This window comes from Prionailurus viverrinus, chromosome B3 (assembly GCF_022837055.1).
Source record: "Prionailurus viverrinus isolate Anna chromosome B3, UM_Priviv_1.0, whole genome shotgun sequence".
Lineage (NCBI taxonomy): Eukaryota > Metazoa > Chordata > Mammalia > Carnivora > Felidae > Prionailurus > Prionailurus viverrinus.
The window spans coordinates 141,925,745-141,943,517 of NC_062566.1; the positions used below are offsets into that span (position 1 = coordinate 141,925,745).

Here is a 17,773-nt window from a genome sequence, read left to right on the forward strand (position 1 = left end):
CCACCCACCCCACCCCCACAGGCCAAGGGAGCCCCCACAGGTGGGGTCCCTTGGGGTGGAGAGCCCGTGGCCGCCAGGAGCCCGGTGGGGTGCTCTGGGCCACGCAGGCTGGCTCTGAGAGGTTGTTTTCTGCATCTAGGGACCCCTGGGGCTCTTGGCCGGGGAAGATACTTAGGATGCTGGAGGCCTGGCCTGGGAGAGGTCATGTTCCAGCCACTCAGCCTGTGCCAGGGAAACAGGGACTTGGGCCAGTGGGGCGGGGGTGGGGGCGGGGAAGGCAGGGTCAGTCCCGACTGCGTCTTTAGGCAGCAGCACCCGAGGTGCATGCCAGCGTGTGCGAAGGCCCCTCTGCTGTGCTCTTCGTGGTGGTGGGAGCGGCCCCCTCCCCTGCCACCAGGAGGGACCAGAGCCACAGCCGGCAGCGGTCAGCAGGGATGAGAAGCCAGGAGAGTGTGAGGGGCGGCCCGCGGCAGGGCCTGGAATGGGTGGGCAGAGGCAGCCGGAAGGTCTTGCGCATCTGGGTGAGTGGATGGTGAGGGAGGGGGTAAGAGGGCCGGGCTTGAGGGAGCAGGTGGGCTGTGCGGTCACAGGGAGGGCTGTAAGGGCTCCTGGGGGATGGTGACCGCCACCCGGCCACCCCCCTGCAAGGACACGGCACCCACTCCCTCTCAGGATGCCCCCAGTAAGCTGATGCAGAAATTCAGGCGAGGAAAGGAGGCTCAGACGGCTCGAGTGGCCGGTGGGCCCAGAGCCGTTCCTCACCCCCCCCAGCCACCCCATTGGGGGACCCCAGGGGCCTGTCCGGCAGTCAGCCAGGCAGGAGGATGAGGGCCTCGGTGGGGGTCTGGGCCCACTGCAAACAGGAGGGGCTGCTGAAAGGCCAGGCCAGCCATGCCAGTGGGGGGAGGGGGGGCGCCCGGGAAGCACAAGGGACAATACCCAAGAGTCACCAAGGCAGAGGGGGCGGGAGGCCTCCAGCTGCACCACAGTGAGCACAGAGGGCCCAGAGCCAGGCCTGGGACAGGCCCCTGGGCTCTCGACCCCGCTCGGCCTGCATCTCCTATATATGACCTCAGATGGTCCGTGGGGTCTCCCCCCGACTTACCAGGTCCCGCAGCCCTGAGATCGAGGCCAGGCTGGACGGCCAGCCTCTCCCAGCCCCCCTCGGACTGGAGTGCAGTCTCACTCAGCCCTGCCCTTTCCAACGGGGGGGCGGTGGGCATGTGACCGCGCTTCTCTGGGTGCCTCCCCCGTTCCTGTCCTGTCAGGTGGGCGCGGTGGGGGGCTGGGGGGCTGTGGCGTCCCCGGGCGCGAGGCGTGACGGTACCGCCGCGCTCTGGTCCTCGGGCTCCCTCTCGGCAGCCCCGGGCTGTCCTTCTCAGGCTCTAAATATAAAACCTGAGCCATACATGGTCGCGGAGAGCCTGGGCTGCCCCTGACTTTTGAGGCCGGTCCCCAGAGGCCGCGGTCCGGGACGGCGTCACCACCGAGGGGCCGGAGGAGGGGGGCTTGCCGGGGGTGGCGAGGGCGGAGGCACAGCCCGGCCTCTTTAGGGGAAAGGTGTGTGTGAGGGGACGTCTGTGTGTGAGGGGACGTCCGGTGCTCCGTCCACATTGGTTGCCAAACGCAGGGCCGCGGAAGCCAGGGCCTGGCAGGCTGCTTCCCCGCAGGGAGGGCCCGCGATTGGGTGGGCACCGGGCATGACCCTCAAGTCAGCCCCTTCCCCGGCACACGCCTGAGGCCTGGAGTTGCCCCGCTGTCCCTATCTGACCCTGTCCACTGGGCAGGGGAAGTGCCCCGGGACAAGATAAGGGAGCCCTGGAGACGCCACTTTTGTTCCATCATCACCGCTGGGTCAGTGGTATTCCTGCCGGTGTAGCCGCCTCGAGGCCCTCGGGGGGGCGGGGGCGGGGGGGGGGGGACGCTGCTGTCAGCCCAGCCGCTGTGGCCAGGAGCACCTGGCACGGAGGAAGCCCGGGGGCGGTGGCAGCCCAGACGGGACGAGGGTCAGCCTGCAGCGTCCCCCCCCCCCCCCCCCCCCCCGCCGCAGGGCAAACCCGGCGGGCGGGCAGGCGGGGATACTGAAGCAGGGGACCCCGCCCCCACCGGCCCCGGCCTCTCTCCAGCGGTGGGGCACCCGGGGCGCGGAGTTGGGCTCGGGACTGACGCTCCCCTCCCTCCGGCCCTGCAGTTCGGCAAGATGTCGGTGAAGGAGGGCGCGCAGCGCAAGTGGGCGGCGCTGAAAGAGAAGCTGGGGGCCCAGGACTCGGACCCCACGGAGGCCAACCTGGAGAGCGCCGACCCCGAGCTGTGCATCCGGCTGCTGCAGATGCCGTCCGTGGTCAACTACTCGGGGCTGCGCAAGCGTCTGGAGAGTAGCGACGGCGGCTGGATGGTGCAGTTCCTGGAGCAGAGCGGCCTGGACCTGCTGCTCGAGGCCCTGGCGCGCCTGTCCGGCCGCGGGGTGGCCCGCATCGCCGACGCCCTCCTGCAGCTCACCTGCATCAGCTGCGTGCGCGCCGTCCTGAACTCGCAGCGGGGCATCGAGTACATCCTCAGCAACCAGGCCTACGTGCGCCAGCTCTCCCTGGGTGAGCCGCGGGCTGCCGGGAGGCCAGGCCGGCACAGACAGCCCCTTAGTAACTCTGCGGGAGGCTCCAGGCCCCGGAGGGCAGCGGGAGGGCTGGGGTCACAGGAGAGAACTCAGCTGGGCAGGCAGGGAGGGCTTCCCGGAGGAGGAACCGGGTTCGCATCGGCCCCAGATCCGGGACGTCCAGGTGACCTTGGAGCCCTGGTCCTCCACCGGCCGCACCTGGTTGCCCGGTCTGTTCTGTGACCCTGCCCGGCCTTTCCGCCCAGCCCTGCGCTTGTTGGGGCCCCCTCTCTTCCCCGGCTCTGCCTACACCACTCCCACCACCCGCCACCCAGGTCCGGGCCCTGGCGGCTGGAGTCCCGCTTGCCTTCCACCTGGCTCCGAGCCCTTTGAGCCTCGCCGCCGGAACCCCAGCCCTTGCCGATGGCCTCTTCCTCCACCTTCCCCCACACCCCTGCCCCTGCCCATTCTGTGCCGTCTCCAACCACGTGGGGCTTCACCTCCAGCTCAGGCTGCTCTCTGCCTTTGTGTGCCTGCTGATTCCTTAAGTTCTTTTTTTTATTTTTTTTTAATGTTTATTTATTTTTGACAGGGGGGGAGAGAGAGAGAGAGAGAGAGAGAGAGAGAGAGAGAGACAGAGCATGGGTGGGGGAGGGGCAGAGACAGAGGGAGACACAGAATCTGAAGCAGGCTCCGGGCTCTGAGCTGTCAGCACAGAGACGGACACAGGGCTCGAACCCACGAACCGCGAGATCATGACCCGAGCTGAAGTCGGACGCTTCACCGACTGAGCCACCCAGGCACCCCTGACTCCTTAAGTTCTGACTCCCGCTCCCCTCCTCCCGGACGTCTCCCAAGGCTGCGCCCAGGGTTGGTCTTCCACCCTTGAGAGCAACCTCAGGTGGCCCTTAGTGAGCAGGGATCACTGTGTGTCCCTTGCCTGCCACGCTGTGCTGCTCCATGGCAGCACCCGGGCCCCACGATGCTTGGGGCTCCAGGAGGGGCCAGTGACGGGTGAGTCGGCCCGTGGGGTGGGCGAGTGCCCGTGTGGGTGAGCAAGCCACAGGCCACCTCGTTCCTGCCCTACCCAGCCTGGGCTTGGCTGTGCCCCCTGTGCCAGCTCGGGGGATAAGGTGGGAGGCAGGGGGCCATGAGGGCGACGGGACATACCAGGCTGTCAAGCACAGTTGGTACTGAGTTTGATGGAAGCATGGGCTCTGCCCAGGGCCATGTGCCAGCGTGGCCCTCGGCAGATCCAACAGGGGCCCCTCTCAGAACTGAGGCCCAGTCCAAGTGGACCCCCGCCTGCGAGCCCGTGCCTGCGGGGTCTGCCTCTCTGGTCCCGGAGGCGGGTCTGGGCACCTGGGGAGGCCAGCCAGGGAGGTGGCCCGTGTGCCAGTGCAGGGCGCCCTCTGGTGTCCACCTGCGGAAGTGTGAGTTCAGCTCAGGCCCAGGGGGGGACCAGCCGCCAGGAGGGGAGAGGGGGAGCCGGGCCTGGGGGCCTGGGCCCCCGCTGAGACTCCCCCACAATCCCCCGCCCCTCGGCAGCTCTGGACACGTCCAACGTGATGGTCAAGAAGCAGGTGTTTGAGCTGCTGGCTGCCTTGTGCATCTACTCGCCTGAAGGCCACATGCTGACCCTGGACGCCCTGGACCACTACAAGGTGAGCCTCAGGGGACCCTGGGGCCTCGGTGGGCCCGGGCACGTGCTGACCCCTGCCCGCCCTGCAGACCGTGTGCAGCCAGCAGTACCGCTTCAGTGTCATCATGAATGAGCTCTCGGACAGCGACAACGTGCCCTATGTCGTCACCCTGCTCAGTGTGATCAATGCCATCATCCTGGGCCCCGAGGACCTCCGCACCCGCACCCAGCTGCGCGGGGAGTTCACTGGTAACCGCCCGCAGCCCGCCCCAGGACCCCAGAGGAAGGCTCTGGGAAGCCGGCCCCCACCTGCCCCCCTCTGGGGACTCGGGGCCTCTCGGTGTTGATGCCCATCCCCAGCTCAGGTCCTACCAGTTGTGGGATGACCCCTTAGTGGGTGCGACCACGTGTCCCTCCAGAGTGTTCCTGGGCCCTTAGGAATGGCACCACCTTCCGGGGGGTGGGAATAAGCCCACGGGGAGACCAGAGGAGAGGCATCAGAGGTGCAAGCGACCGGGGTCGGGGTGGGGGGGGGGGGGGCTGGTGGCAGCAGCCTCTGAGGCCTGCTGACTCCTCCTGTCCCTTCCCAGGGCTGCAGCTGCTGGACGTTCTGACACGTCTGCGGTGAGTCCCCTGCACCATCCCCCAAAGCCAGGCTCGCCTTCCCCTGGGCCCCACACAGCACCTCCAGAAGGGCAGGAGAGGGCTTCTGCCGCTGGACCCAGGCCAGGTGACAATGCAGTGTGCCAGACAGGCCACTCTGCGGGGTCTCCCTGCCTGGGGCCTTGGAGCTGCCCCTGGAGGCTAGGGTTGCCTCATGCAGTGCAGGACCCCTAGCTGAATAAGAGGGCTCCTTCCGTGTAAGTATATCCCAGATGTCGTATAGGATATACTTATGCCAAAGGTCATTGGTCGTTTATCTGAAATTCAAACTTATTTGGGTGCCGGGGAATCCACGTAGCAGAGAACCCCCATCCTGGGCCTTCTCAGGACCACTCTCCTGGGTGGGACCCCAGCCCCGGGGATGCCAGCTGGGGAGTGGGGAGCCAGGGGGAGGAGCCTGGGCCTGTGGCTCTGCTGCTGAGCTGGCCTCGGGCTGAGGTGTGGCCACATGCGAAGCATGGGCCACGCTGAGGGTCGTCCGTGCATCTCTCCAGGGCCGGGGGAGGCTGGGGGGTGGGGGGCAGCGGCCTCAGCCCATCCGGCCCCCTCGCCCCAGGGATCTGGAGGACGCCGACCTGCTGATCCAGTTGGAGGCCTTCGAGGAGGCCAAGGCCGAGGACGCGGAGGAGCTTCTGCGCATCTGCGGCGGCGTCGACATGAACAACCACCAGGAAGTCTTCACTTCTGTGTTTCACAAGGTGACGACCCCCGCGACTGTGGCCTGGGCGCCGGGGCTCGGACACGGCTGCCTTCCCGGCCCTGGTAGGCCCCACCCCCAGCGGAGCCGTGGGCCAGATGTGGAGACGCGAGGGAGCAGTGAGGGGTCAGGGGGCTGGAGAGGGGAGAGCCTGGCGCCTGGCGGTAGGTCCGGGCTGTCACAGGCACAGAGCCAGGGCCCCAGGACCTAGGAGGACAGCATCGCAAAGGCCTGGGCTGCCCAGAGGGAGCTGGACTGTCCTGGGCCCCAGGACTGTCGCTGGCTACCGCCAAATGGCCTGAGGGGCCCCAGGACCAGCAAGAGGCCAGGAGGCTGATATCTGGTCCAGCTCAGGCCCTCCCTGGCTGGGACCTTCTGTCCTTCAAAGAAACCGTGGCTCTCATCCAGGCGCGAGCATCCCCAGGGGGCATCCAGAAACATCCAGAGACAGGAGGGTTGCCACAGTGGGGCAGAGGGCACTATTGGCTTCACGGGGGCCGGACCAGCATCCCACAATGCACAAGGAAGCCCCCGCACGGAGAGCGGCCCCACCCCAAATGTCACCGGTGCGACGGTCAGGGAACCGTGACCCCAGCTCATCACCAGGGCCCTGCAAGCCGTAGAGTGCTGATGGGGTGGACGTTCCCGGCAAGCTGAGGTGCTCCCGCTGACCCAGCCTCCGCCCCCCCCCCGCCCCCCCAGGTGAGCTGCTCCCCAGCGTTCCGCCCAGCTGCTGTCCGTGCTGCAGGGCCTGCTGTACCTGGAGCCCACCCTGCCCTCCAGCCAGCTGCTCTGGGAGGCTCTGGAGAACCTGGTGAACCGGGCCGTACTCCTGGCCAGTGACGGTGAGCAGGTGGGGCCCAGCGGGCACGGTGCCCACAGCCCTCACCCACCTCCCGCCCTGACCGCCCCCCCCACCATGCACGGCCAGCAGGGTCTCAGACCACTGCGGGAGGGTAGCCGCCCCCTGCCTGAGGGCAGTGGCCACGCCTGTCCCACCTCCCCCCTCCCCACCTCCTCCGGCCCTCGGCCCTGACCCCGGCACCCCCTCCCCAGTCCAGGAATGCACCCTGGAGGAGATGATGGAGCGGCTTCTGTCCGTCAAGGGGCGGCCACGCCCCAGCACCCTGACCAAGGCCCACAAGAGTGTCCAGGCTGACCTAGGCCAGGGTCGGAGGGGCAGCGTGCCCCAAAACAGCGGCGCCCCCCAAGGCGGGGGGTGGGGGGGGCCCGAGGCCCGAGGTGGACCTCAGCAGCCTGCACGCCGTCGAGGACCTGGTTGCTCCACAGCTGAAGGCCCCAGCCCCCCCACCTGCACCTCCACTCCTGGTCCCACCACGGGGGCCCCCTCCCCCCGCCCCCCCCCACCTCCTCCTCCCCCCCCCTCCCCCACTGCCAGGCCTGGGAGCCCCAGCGCCCCCCACCTGCACCCCCACTCCCTGGCTCCACCGCCGGGCCCCCCTCCCTCCTCCCCCCCCTCCCCCACTGCCAGGTCTGGGGGCCCCACCCCCTCCACCACCCCCCCTGCCTGTCTCTGGCGGGGCCTTACCTCCTCCACCTCCACCGCTCCCGGGCACGGGGTGCCCGCCCCCACCCCCGCCGCCTGGCCTGGACGGGGGGCCCCCCTCCACCCCCACCCCTGCCGGGTACCTCTGGCCCCTCTGCAGCGGGTGGCGTGGAGGAGGTCATCGTGGCCCACGTGGGCCCCAGCCTGGGCTCCTCCGCCTGGGTCCCAAGCCACCGGTGCGTGCACGCTCCCACTGTGCGCATGAAGAAACTCAACTGGCAGAAGCTGCCGTCCAATGTGGCGCAAGGTGAGCCCCCACCCGGCTCTGACGTGGAGCGAGGTGAGGGCCCGCCAGGCTCCGTGAGTGGCTTCCTGCCCGAGCGGGGGGTGCCGGGCCCTGCTGGCCTGCGATACCGACTGGTAGTATGTGTTGCTCACACCTGGGCCCCCATGTCTCCCCCGCCCCCCCTCCCCCAAGTGTGGGCTAGGGCCATTTGATCTCTGCTCTGGACTCAGCTCCTGGGAGGTCTGGGCAGGGCGGGGTGGGAACGGGTCACAGGTCACCTGTGAAGGGCCTCTCTTCCCACGTGCACCCTGGCAAGCCGATGGGTGGCTCCGATGCCACAGCCCCACAGCGCCCAGGCCCCTGGGTGCCAATGCCCAGAGAAGGTCAAGGCCGGGGCCTCCTGCCAGCCGGGTCACGGGCACGTATGCGTCCGCATGCATACGGTGTGACAGCAACGGGGCGGCGGGGGTGGCGGGGGGGGGGGGGGGGGGGGGGGCCTCCCCGCCCCTCCCCGCCCCTCCCCTCCCCTCCCCCTCCGTCCGTCAAGCCGCTGGGTGGGTGGGCGCGAACCTGACCGGGGGCCCCTCGTCCACAGAGCACAGTTCCATGTGGGCCTCGCTGAGCAGCCTGGGGGCCGAGGTCGTGGAGCCGGACTTCTCCAGCATCGAGCGGCTCTTCTGCTTCCCCGAGGCCAAGCCCAAGGAGCAAGTGGCAGCCCCGGCCAGGAAGGAGCCCAAGGAGGTGGGGCTGGGCTGGGGCTCAGCCAGGGGCCTCTGCTGCTCCCCGGGCACCAACACCAGGGCGGGGGTGTTTTCCAGATCACTTTCCTGGACTCCAAGAAGAGCCTGAACCTCAACATCTTCCTGAAGCAGTTTCGATGGTGAGCGGCACAGGCGTCACGGCCTCGCCCCTGCCCCGCCCCCTCGCCCGCACCTCCCGCTGGGCTCTGCGGCGCCCTCTGCAGGCCGCTCTGGGAACTGCACGTCCCGTCCCTGAGACCCAGACATCCGCGGGGAACCCCTCTGGTGGCTCCGGCTAGGGAGCTCCCTGGGGTGCCTGAGCCAGACGGCCCGTGTGGTGAGCAGCCCCCCGGAAGGGGGAGGCGGAGGGTGCTCTGGCAGAGAGGGAATGTGGTAGTCGGCCCCCGGCCTCCTTACTGTGCAGCCGAGGCAGGTGGTTTGCCTTCTCTGTGCCCCAGGTGTGACCAGCGGAGATGTCACAGGCCGAGGGCAGTCCCCGACTGGCAGGGTCCCCGGGAGCCCACATGAGGCCCCTCTCCTCCCATCCCAACCACCCCCTGTCACCTGCAGCTCCAACGAGGACGTCACTGCGATGATCCGGGCTGGGGACACCACGAAATTTGACGTGGAGGTCCTCAAGCAACTCCTCAAGCTCCTCCCTGAGAAGCACGAGGTGAGTCAGGGAAAGAGACTTGCTAGTCCTGCCGGGGGCGGGGTGGGGGGGCAGCACGGAGGAGCGGGGGGCAGGGGGAGGGCTCCCGGCTCGCGGAGTGTGCCGGATGGGAGGGGAGCCCGCGTGAGCGGCCCCGGTAAGCCGGTCCACACAGGTGCAGGCAGGGCAGGGGGCTTCCTGGGAGGGACGGGATCCGGAACCCCAGGAGTGGTCTCCTGTCTGCAGGTTGAAAACCTGCGCGCATTCTCGGAGGATCGGACCAAGCTGGCCAACGCCGACCAGTTCTACCTCCTCCTGCTGGGCATTCCCTGGTGAGCGAGTGGGGGAGGGGTAGAGGGGAGGGGAGAGGGGCCGTGCAGGCCGTTCCCTCAGGACTCTGTGAGGAGCGCCACACGGGTCACTCGTGCAGCCGCCCGCTCTGAGAGCCAGGGGTGCCCCGCAGGGAGGCGGCCGCCCTCCGGTGCAGCAGAGCTGGTCCGAAGTGCCATCTCTGGGCCCTGCCCCGGTCCTGCTGAGGCCCAGGAGCGCGTGTTGGAGCTCCAGGCCGTGGGACCCCTCCCCGAGCTCTGTGCCTCAGCCCCCGGCCGCTGCCCACCCGCAGGTGGGGGGCCCCGTCCCTGATCTCCCGCTCTGTCCCCAGCTACCAGCTGCGGGTGGAGTGCATGTTGCTGTGTGAGGGCACGGCCGTCGTGCTGGACGTGGTGCAGCCCAAGGCCCAGCTGGTGCTGGCCGCCTGCGACAGTGAGTGGGGGCGGGGCGCTCGGCACCAGGAGAGGGAGCGGTCGCCCGCCAGAGACGCACGCAGTCGTGCGCACACAGACACAGGCACGCGTGCATTTGCGGGTACACACGTACGTGTGCACGTATACACGCACGCACACGTGCAGAGGCACACACGCGTGCACAGACTCGCCGCGTTCTCCAGATGAGGGATCAGCAGGAATACACCACAGCCACAGGGCAGAGACACGCGCGGTGGCCCCCCACTCCCTTCTTGGCCACGGGGCCAGAAGGGCCACCCTCCCCGACGCCCCAAGGGACAGTTAGCCGAGAACCAGGGAGGTCACAGCTACAACCTTCTAGAAGGTTCCTCTCAGCACCCTCATCCACAGAAGGGGGCAGGGGTCATCTGCCCCAGGGTCGTGAGGGTTCAGTGAGAACGCTGGCGGACCTGCTCCCCGAGCCCCGGAGGCTGTCCGCACTGGGATTGCAGCCGAGCCCGGGAGGGAGCGTGGGGGAGGGGACCGAGGGGTGCTGCCCCCACGCCGCAGCCTCAGACGCCTCGCAGCACCCACCCCTCCCTCTGCCCTGGCGCCCTCCCGCAGGCCTGCTCACCAGCCACCAGCTGCCCATCTTCTGCCAGCTGATCCTGAAGATAGGAAACTTCCTCAACTATGTAAGTGCGCCGCGCTCCCGGCCGCACCCCCAGCCCCAGGAGGCAGGATGCTCACTCCCCACCCCCGTAGGGCAGCCACACGGGGGACGCCGACGGCTTCAAGATCAGCACGCTGCTGAAGCTCACGGAGACCAAGTCCCAGCAGAGCCGCGTGACGCTGCTGCACCACGTGCTGGAGGTGCGCCCGCGGGGCGCCCCGGGGGCCCGGGCATCCCTGGGGCCCGGGCAGGGCCACGGTGGCGCTCACCGGACGCGTTCTGTTGCAGGAGGTGGAGAAAAACCACCCGGACCTCCTGCAGCTTCCGAGGGACCTGGAGCAGCCCTCCCAGGCAGCGGGGTACGTGCCCCCCACCCGCCTCGCCCACGCCGGGACCCCCACCCTGGTCCTGACCAGTAAGGCGGCCGGACCAGGCCGGGCCCCCAGATGCCCGTGGGACCCTCGCTTTCGGTCTGGGATAGGACCTCGGGTCCATCATGGCCTGATGGCCTGTCCCCAGATGATTTAGGGGAGGAAACGGAGGCCACGAAAGGGAGGGAGTGACCTGGTCGTGGCCACACCAGGGGCTAGTGCGACACCACCCTTCATAAGGTTGACCCTCACAGCAGCCCGTGAGCAAGGCCCATTGCACAGATGGCAAAACCGAGGCCCGGGGAAGTGGGGCTGCATCCACCTGGGTCACTCGGCCCAGAGGGGCAGCCCTGGGGAGGGTGCCCCGAGCCTTCCAACACCAGGCACACGCTGCTATGGGAGGTCGTCAGGTCCCAGAGCTGCAGAACCTTTCTCGGAGGGTCAGACTAGGAGGATGGGCCGAGGCTTTGGGGGTCGCTGTCCTGACACATCCCCCCAGCACCGCTTGGCCCTTCCCAGAGCCCTGATGTGCTTCCAGAAGCCTGTGGGTGTACGCGGTGAGGGCCCCCAGTGACCCCGCGGGCGTGCAGGGTGAGGCCCCCGCCGACTCCACGAGACTGGACCTCAGCTGTCACCTGACCCCAGCGCACTCTCGGGTACTTTTCAGGATCAACCTTGAGCTCATCCGCTCGGAGTCCAGCACCAACCTGAAGAAGCTTCTGGAGATGGAGAGGAAGGTGTCCTCCTGCATCCCTGAGGTGCAGGAGCAGTACGCCCAGCGCCTCCAGGCGAGCGGGGCTGGGCTCGGGGAGCAGTGGCCCGGTGGCGTCCAGGGGCGGGCCCCTCCAGCCAGTGGGCCAGTCCGGGAGGGTGGAGCGGGCAGGGCCGGGTGAGCGTGGGGCCGGGTCAAGGGGCCCCGCGGCAGGGCGGCGCTGCTGTCCCTGGTCCCGAGGCAGCTCCTTTCCCCGGGGGCCGCGGTACCCAGTTGTCTGGTCCCACTGAGAAACCACTGCCTGTGGGGGCCCCTGCCGGCGGCCATCACCCTCCCGGGCTGTGTCCCTGTGACGGCAGGTGCCCCCCCCCCCAAAGGGGCCCTCCCAGGGCCGTGACCGTGTGCCCACGCCCCCAGGCCAGCATCGAGGCCTCCCGGGCGCTGGACGAGGTGTTCCAGGCCATCGAGCAGAAGAAGCTGCAGCTGGCCAGCTACCTGTGTGAGGATGCTCAGCAGCTCTCCCTGGAAGACACGTTCAGCACCATGAAGACCTTCCGGAACCTCTTCCTCCGCGCCCTGAAGGTGGGCCCGCAGCCCCTTGCGGGCCTCAGGCGGGACGGGCGCCGAGGGCTGGGGTCACGGGCTCCGTGTTGGTCCCGCGCAGGACAACGAGTACCGGAAGGAGCAGGCGGCGAAGGCGGAGAGGAGGAAGCAGCAGCTGGCCGAGGAGGAAGCGTGCAGGCCGTGGGGCGAGGATGGGAAGCCCGGTGAGGCCAGGCGCCGGCCAGGGGCCCGGGGAGCCCCCGCGGGGCTGCGCCTGCATCTGGCCCACGCTCCTCCCTGCCCTGGAGACCCGGCGGCACCTCCCACGCCTCCCGGCTCCAGGTCCCCTGGGCAGGCTCGGGGGGGGGGGGGGGGGGGGGCACGAGCCGCGTCTCTGAGGGTCCCCGGGGCTTCTCAGTCAGGAGGGGAGTCGGGAAGCAAGAGGACGTGTGTGTCATCGATGCCCTGCTGGCCGACATCAGGAAGGGTTTCCAGCTGCGCAAGACGGCCCGTGGCCGAGGGGACGCGGAGGGCGGCAGCAAGGCGGCTGCCGGAGACCCCCTGAGGGACAAGGCGCCTGGTGAGACCCTCTCCCACCTCCTCATCGCCATTTCCCGCCCTCCTCGCTGCCCGGAGCCTCCCCTCCTCCAGGAAGCCCTCATCTCCCTTGCCGTGGGAGGTGGGGCCAGAGGAGCGGCTCACCCTTCTTGTGCTGGGGTGTCTCTGCCACGACAGAGGGCTCCCCGCGGGTGTGACAGCCCCCAGGCGGGCCTTTGGCCAGAGATAGGCCAGCGGGCCTTTGACATCCGTCCCTGGGGCTCAGGGGTGCTGAGGGGGGCGGGGCGGGGCGGGGCGCTGCACTCCATTCTGCGTGGCTGCCACGGGGGCTGAGGGACAGGGGTGAAGTAGGCCCACACCCCGGGGCGGACAGTGGATGCCGAGGGCTGTTCTCCGGGAACCCCCACCTGGAGGCCGCCGGGGACGCCTCCTGGGGCAGCGGGTGCTGTGGAACGGGGACGTTCCGGTAGAAGCAGATACGGAGGGAGGCCCCCCACTCCAGCACACCCTAAGTGGGGGCGCCGTCGGGCTGGCCTGGGAGTTGGGCCCCACCCTCAGCGGCCGTGTCCTGTGTCCACAGTGGCCACCAGAGACCCTGCAGGAGACACCAGCCACCCCGCCTCTGAGCCCCACGGCAGGGACCGCGGGGATGCCACGGCCCCCGGCCCGAAGCCCACTGCTGACCCATCGGAGGAGGAGGGGCCCGGGCCCCTGGGGAGGCGTTCTTCCTGGTACACCGACGCCAGTGATTTCCTGGCGCAGAGGACCCCCAGGCCCCCCAGCCCTCTGCGGGGGCCTGGCCGGTGGTGCTGGGAGGGGCTCAGGCCCTAAAGCCTCTCAGGCTCTCTGGTGACAAGCCCCCTGGGGCCACGGGGTCGAGCCAAGATGCTGAAGACCCCGCAGTCCCTCGGGACACCTGCCTGGCCGAGGCCGACAGCAACGTCCACAGGCCGGAGGCTACAGGCCCGCGTGGCCACGGTGCCACAGGCCCCGGCGTGGCTGGGGACGGGGACGGGGACCAGGAGGACACAGCCCCGGATTCTGCACTGGACACGTCCTTGGACAGGTCCTTCTCGGAGGACGCAGCGATGGATTCCTCAGGGTCCGGCACCCTCCCCAGGACCCGGGAGCGAGCCTCGAAGGGGACGGGCAAGCGAAGGAAGAAGCGCCCCTCAAGGAACCAGGAAGGTAACTTGGGGCTCCCCTCCCGTCATCCTTTGTGCCCCGGAAGCAGGGCACCTGGGCGGGCAGGTCACACAGGGCCTGAGGGCACTGGCATGGGGTCAGAGCTCGTCCGTCCCACGCCAGAGCCCTGAGTCTCTCTCTGCAGCGGGCAAGTCCCCCCCCCCCCCCCCGAGAGCGTCCCCACGGCCTGGGGGAAGGAGGCCACGGCCCCACCTTCCGCGGGCGGGAAGGGCGACTGTGGGGCCGCCGCCGAGTGGCCGTGCCCCTGGCCCACTGGCAACCGCTTCGCGCGACCTCAGGCAGGGAGTGGCAGGTGGGGCCGTCAGCCAGGGGCCGCCTGAGGCCCGGCCGTGTTTGGCTCGGCGTCCAGCTCCCAGCTCAGGGTGGGTCAGGAATAAGCCGTTGAGTTCGTTTCTCTTATTTGGAAGCAGAGGTTGCCCCTGACTCTGACGATAATAAAACAAAAAGACTCTGTGTGATTCAGTGAGGTACGTACCCCGCCTGGCGCCTGCACTAACGGTGAGCAGAGGCGGGGCCTGGGCCCGGCCGCTCCTGGACGCTAACCCGCTCCCTGCAGCTCCCCCCCGCCCGGGCCTGACAGCAAGCCCCCCTGCCTCCTCTGCCGCTGGTGGTGGGACCTGCCAGCCCTCCGCCTCGCCCCCCCTCTCGGGAAGGGCGGGAGCCATGCCTCGCTTAGCTGGTGTCCCCGCTGCGGCCGGGTGCGACCTCAGAGCTGTGCGCCCAGCAGAGGGGCCTCAAGAGGGCGGGGTGGACAAGACCAAGTCGGGTGCCCTCCGGGGAGCAGGGCCGCTGGGTCCCTGTCCCGACCAGCCTAGCTGACCGTGGGGTTTACTGACTCCCAGCCTCCGGGTGAGACCCTCCACAGGGCACACCCCAGCCCTCCTCCGGCCCTGGTCTGGCCACACGTCCTCCTGTGGGGCAGTGAGTGACAGGCCCTCTCCAGGGAGCGGGGGGGCCTCCCCTCCCTGGCCAGGTCCTGGAGGCCATGAATGGGTCGATAGGCACCTCCTGGGTCGATAGCACCAGGACCCCCGAGTATGGGCAGGACCGTCCGTGTCTCTGATGTGCCCAGCAGGCTCACAGACGCAGACGGACAGGCCTGGGTCCCTGCTGCGCTCTGGACTGTGTCAGTGGGTGCCGATCTGGTGTGTCACGATGGGGGGGGGGGGGCATCTGGTTCTCCCCACACCTGCAGCCTTGCTGGGGCCGGCTCGGCTCCCGGCTCTGGGGCTTAGGCCTCAGCTGGCGCCCAGAGGAAGTCAGGGGCTCCGTCTTTACGGTTTATCCTCACTGTCGGGGACAGCCTTCCGTCTGTCTGCTCCCCGGGTTACTTTCTGAGCTGGGCTGGCGTGTCCTTTACGAGCCGGGTCCGCCCCCGCTGCCGGCCCCAGGTGTAGGGGACAAGTGGGCCGTGTGGTCCGTGGGTTGGCCTGCGGCTACATGTGCCCACTGCCCAGTGAAAGGCCGGGGTGCTGCCTCTGCTGCCACACAGCCCTCCCCAGGTCCCCGGTCCCCGGGGGGGCGGGGCGGGGACAGGAGGCAGGAATCCCAGCCTCCTCATCTCCTCGAGATTTTATTTGCAAAAACGTCAACCCGACAGGAAGTTTGCAAGATCATAATGAACACCGCCCACCCTTCACCCCGAAATGGCAAAATCTTGCAAAAAATAGCAAAGTTATCAGCATTTGCTGCCAACTTTGAGCATTGCTCTCAACTTTATGAAACAATTTGAGAGTTCTAGACATCATAACGCCTGGCCCCTGAACCTGACCTCAGGGTCTCCTGAGAGCAAGGCTCTTCTCTACCCCCCCCCCCGCCCCAGGACGAGTCAGGGTCTGTCATGTGCAGGCCCAGGCAGGTGTCCCCAGGCGGGCCTGTCATACTGTTCACAGTTGTTTGGACTTTTTGGAAATGAGGTCCTAGCCAGGACCAGGCATCCAGCCTCGGTCTGTCTTGTGTGGCTCTGGGATTGTGGTTGTGGAAGACACCTTCACTCCAGGTGTTTCCCCTTGCCCCCGGCCCACCTGGTTCCCGATGGTGTTTGGGCAGGAATTCTGCACACGGGACGTGGGTCCCCCCGCCGATCCCCAGCACCGCAGGAGAGCTCGGGGCCATTTGCCCTGTGGGTCAGTGACCTTCACATCAATTACCTGGTGAAGGTGGTGATTTTGAGAGACCCCTGCTGTGTGGTGCCCTGGGCGCCCCCCGCCCCTGGCCCTGTGTCCTGGCACCCCGCAGTGGGGCTGGGATAGAAACCGTGCTCTGAATGACTTTTTTCTTAAGATTATTTTTTTAACTTTTTAATGTTTATTTTTGAGAGAGAGAGAGAGAGAGCGTGAGCGACTGGGGGAGGGGCAGAGAGAGAGGGAGACCCAGAATCTGAAGCAGGCGCCAGGCTCCGAGCTGTCGGCACAGAGCCCGGCACGGGGCTCGAACCCACGAGCTGTCAGAGCGTGACTTGAGCTGAAGTCGGGCCCTTACCGGCCGAGCCGCCCAGGCGCCCCTTTCTTGAGATTATTTTTTTAATGTTTATTGTTGAGCCGGAGAGAGAGAAAGCGCTCGAGTGCGTGCATGGGAGAGGGGCAGAGGAGAGAGGGAGAGAGGATCCCAAGCAGGCTATGAGCTGTCATAACAGATCATGACCTGAGCCCAAATCAACAGTCGGACCCGAGCCGCCCAGGCGCTCCACTTTGAATGACTTCCGACCTTTCTGCCCCAACTTTCTCAAGCATGCTCCCCAAACCCAAATCTGCTGCAGACGCTCGGGGGGCCTGGGACGGGCCTGGTGTGGCCGGGGTGCGGGGAGGGGAGTCGGGCAGGGTGCCAAGAGCGGGCCCCTGGACCAGAGGGCTTTAGTGGGCCGGGGACCTTGCAGGGCCAGTTGGGGGGGCATGCAGGTGGCAGGAACTGTCCAGGTGGGGACAGCGTAAGGGAGCAGGAGGGACACCGCTGGGGAAGCACCGGGAGAGACAGCGGTGCCGGGGATCGGTGAGGGCAGACCATGTGCTACGGGCCCAGATCCGGCCTGGACGGGTGGGCAGGAGCCAGCTGGCTGGGGGGCATCCCAGCATCTTGCACCCGGAAGAGTCCTGCAGTGCAGGAGCGAGGGCCCAGGGTCAGAGCGGACCCAGAGACTAGGCCCACCAGGCAGTGGTGATGGGACAGCAGGAGCCTGGGGACCCCGACGCAGGTGCCTCGGCGCTGTCCCCGGCAGGTCTGCTCCTAATGATGCTTTCCTCTCGCCCCCCACAGGCCTCGGCCGTAAGCCCAAAGCCAAGTGAGCGTGCCCGCTGCCGGCCTCCACACAGCCGTGGGCTGCCAGACGTGTGGTTGAGCGGGGCTCCTCCGGGGCCAGGCTGGGACTGGGCCCCTGGGAAACCAAAACTCTGTGCCTTACCCTCCGGGGCCGTGGGCCTCCCGGAGCTTCCTGGGGCGTTCTGGCCGAGACCCCAGCAGGCACCAGAGCCCAGCCCCCCGCACGCCCCAGCCCCCTCGTGGTCCGCTTGCCGAATGCCTATGCCCACGCCCACGCCGGCGCCCGCATGCTCCCCAGCACCTGCCCGCAGGGGTGAGGGGCAGTGGCTGTGTCCCCAGGGCACCTTGAAGCTTGCGCCCTGCCCTCCGGCCACCTGGTGCCCAGATGCTTCTGGAGACGGGCCCTCGCGGACCTCTCCCTGCAGAGCCATGGGAGCCCCCGCCCGCTGCCTCCTTACCGAGCCTCAGTCCCCCGCTCTGCCCCCCCAACCTGTTTCGCCAGGCCGGAGCAGAGAGTGGTTTTTCACTGAAATAGGGTTGTTCATGCATTCCTGCTGTCCTGCGTTAGCTGAGTTGGGTACGGGTGGGTGGGAGGACCCTGGGGCCTCGGGTAGGGGCAGGCTGGCCAGCATTGCCACAGATACGCCATGGTCCCCCTACTCGGCTGACAGGATCCACACCGGGCACGCCCAGCCCTGGGGGCGGGAGGGCATCTGTTCTCACTGCCCCCACCAGGCCCTCGCCACCCTGTCGACAGAGTGACCCAGCCTGCAGCCGCCGCTGCCTCCGGCGGGGTCGGGCGTGCCCCCCGCCAGGCCGAGAGGAGACCCAGGGCCCACCCCGGGAGGGCCAGCCTGCCCGCGCCCCCACACCCACCCCAGGTGTGCCCTGCCACCCAGGCTGGCATCTGGAGAGCCTCAGACCAATAAACAATAAAGAGCAGAGCCAGCCCA

The 17,773-nt window shown here is 68.3% G+C and overlaps 1 protein-coding gene across 1 annotated transcript; it reads left to right on the forward strand.

The window, feature by feature from the left end:
* The first annotated feature begins 331 nt into the window (after positions 1 to 331).
* On the forward strand, positions 332 to 17,773 carry INF2 (inverted formin 2). The gene is given in 26 exon segments (XM_047863697.1): positions 332 to 521; positions 2,192 to 2,591; positions 4,142 to 4,257; positions 4,325 to 4,484; positions 4,826 to 4,859; positions 5,455 to 5,596; positions 6,298 to 6,315; positions 6,317 to 6,440; positions 6,652 to 6,853; positions 6,855 to 7,202; positions 7,204 to 7,409; positions 7,984 to 8,129; positions 8,207 to 8,268; positions 8,699 to 8,801; positions 9,027 to 9,112; positions 9,442 to 9,542; positions 10,127 to 10,197; positions 10,268 to 10,375; positions 10,464 to 10,534; positions 11,214 to 11,334; positions 11,676 to 11,840; positions 11,923 to 12,025; positions 12,220 to 12,381; positions 12,940 to 13,113; positions 13,116 to 13,547; positions 16,818 to 17,773. Coding segments are annotated over 26 exon segments (3,771 nt in total). The 5' UTR covers positions 332 to 434; the 3' UTR covers positions 16,847 to 17,773.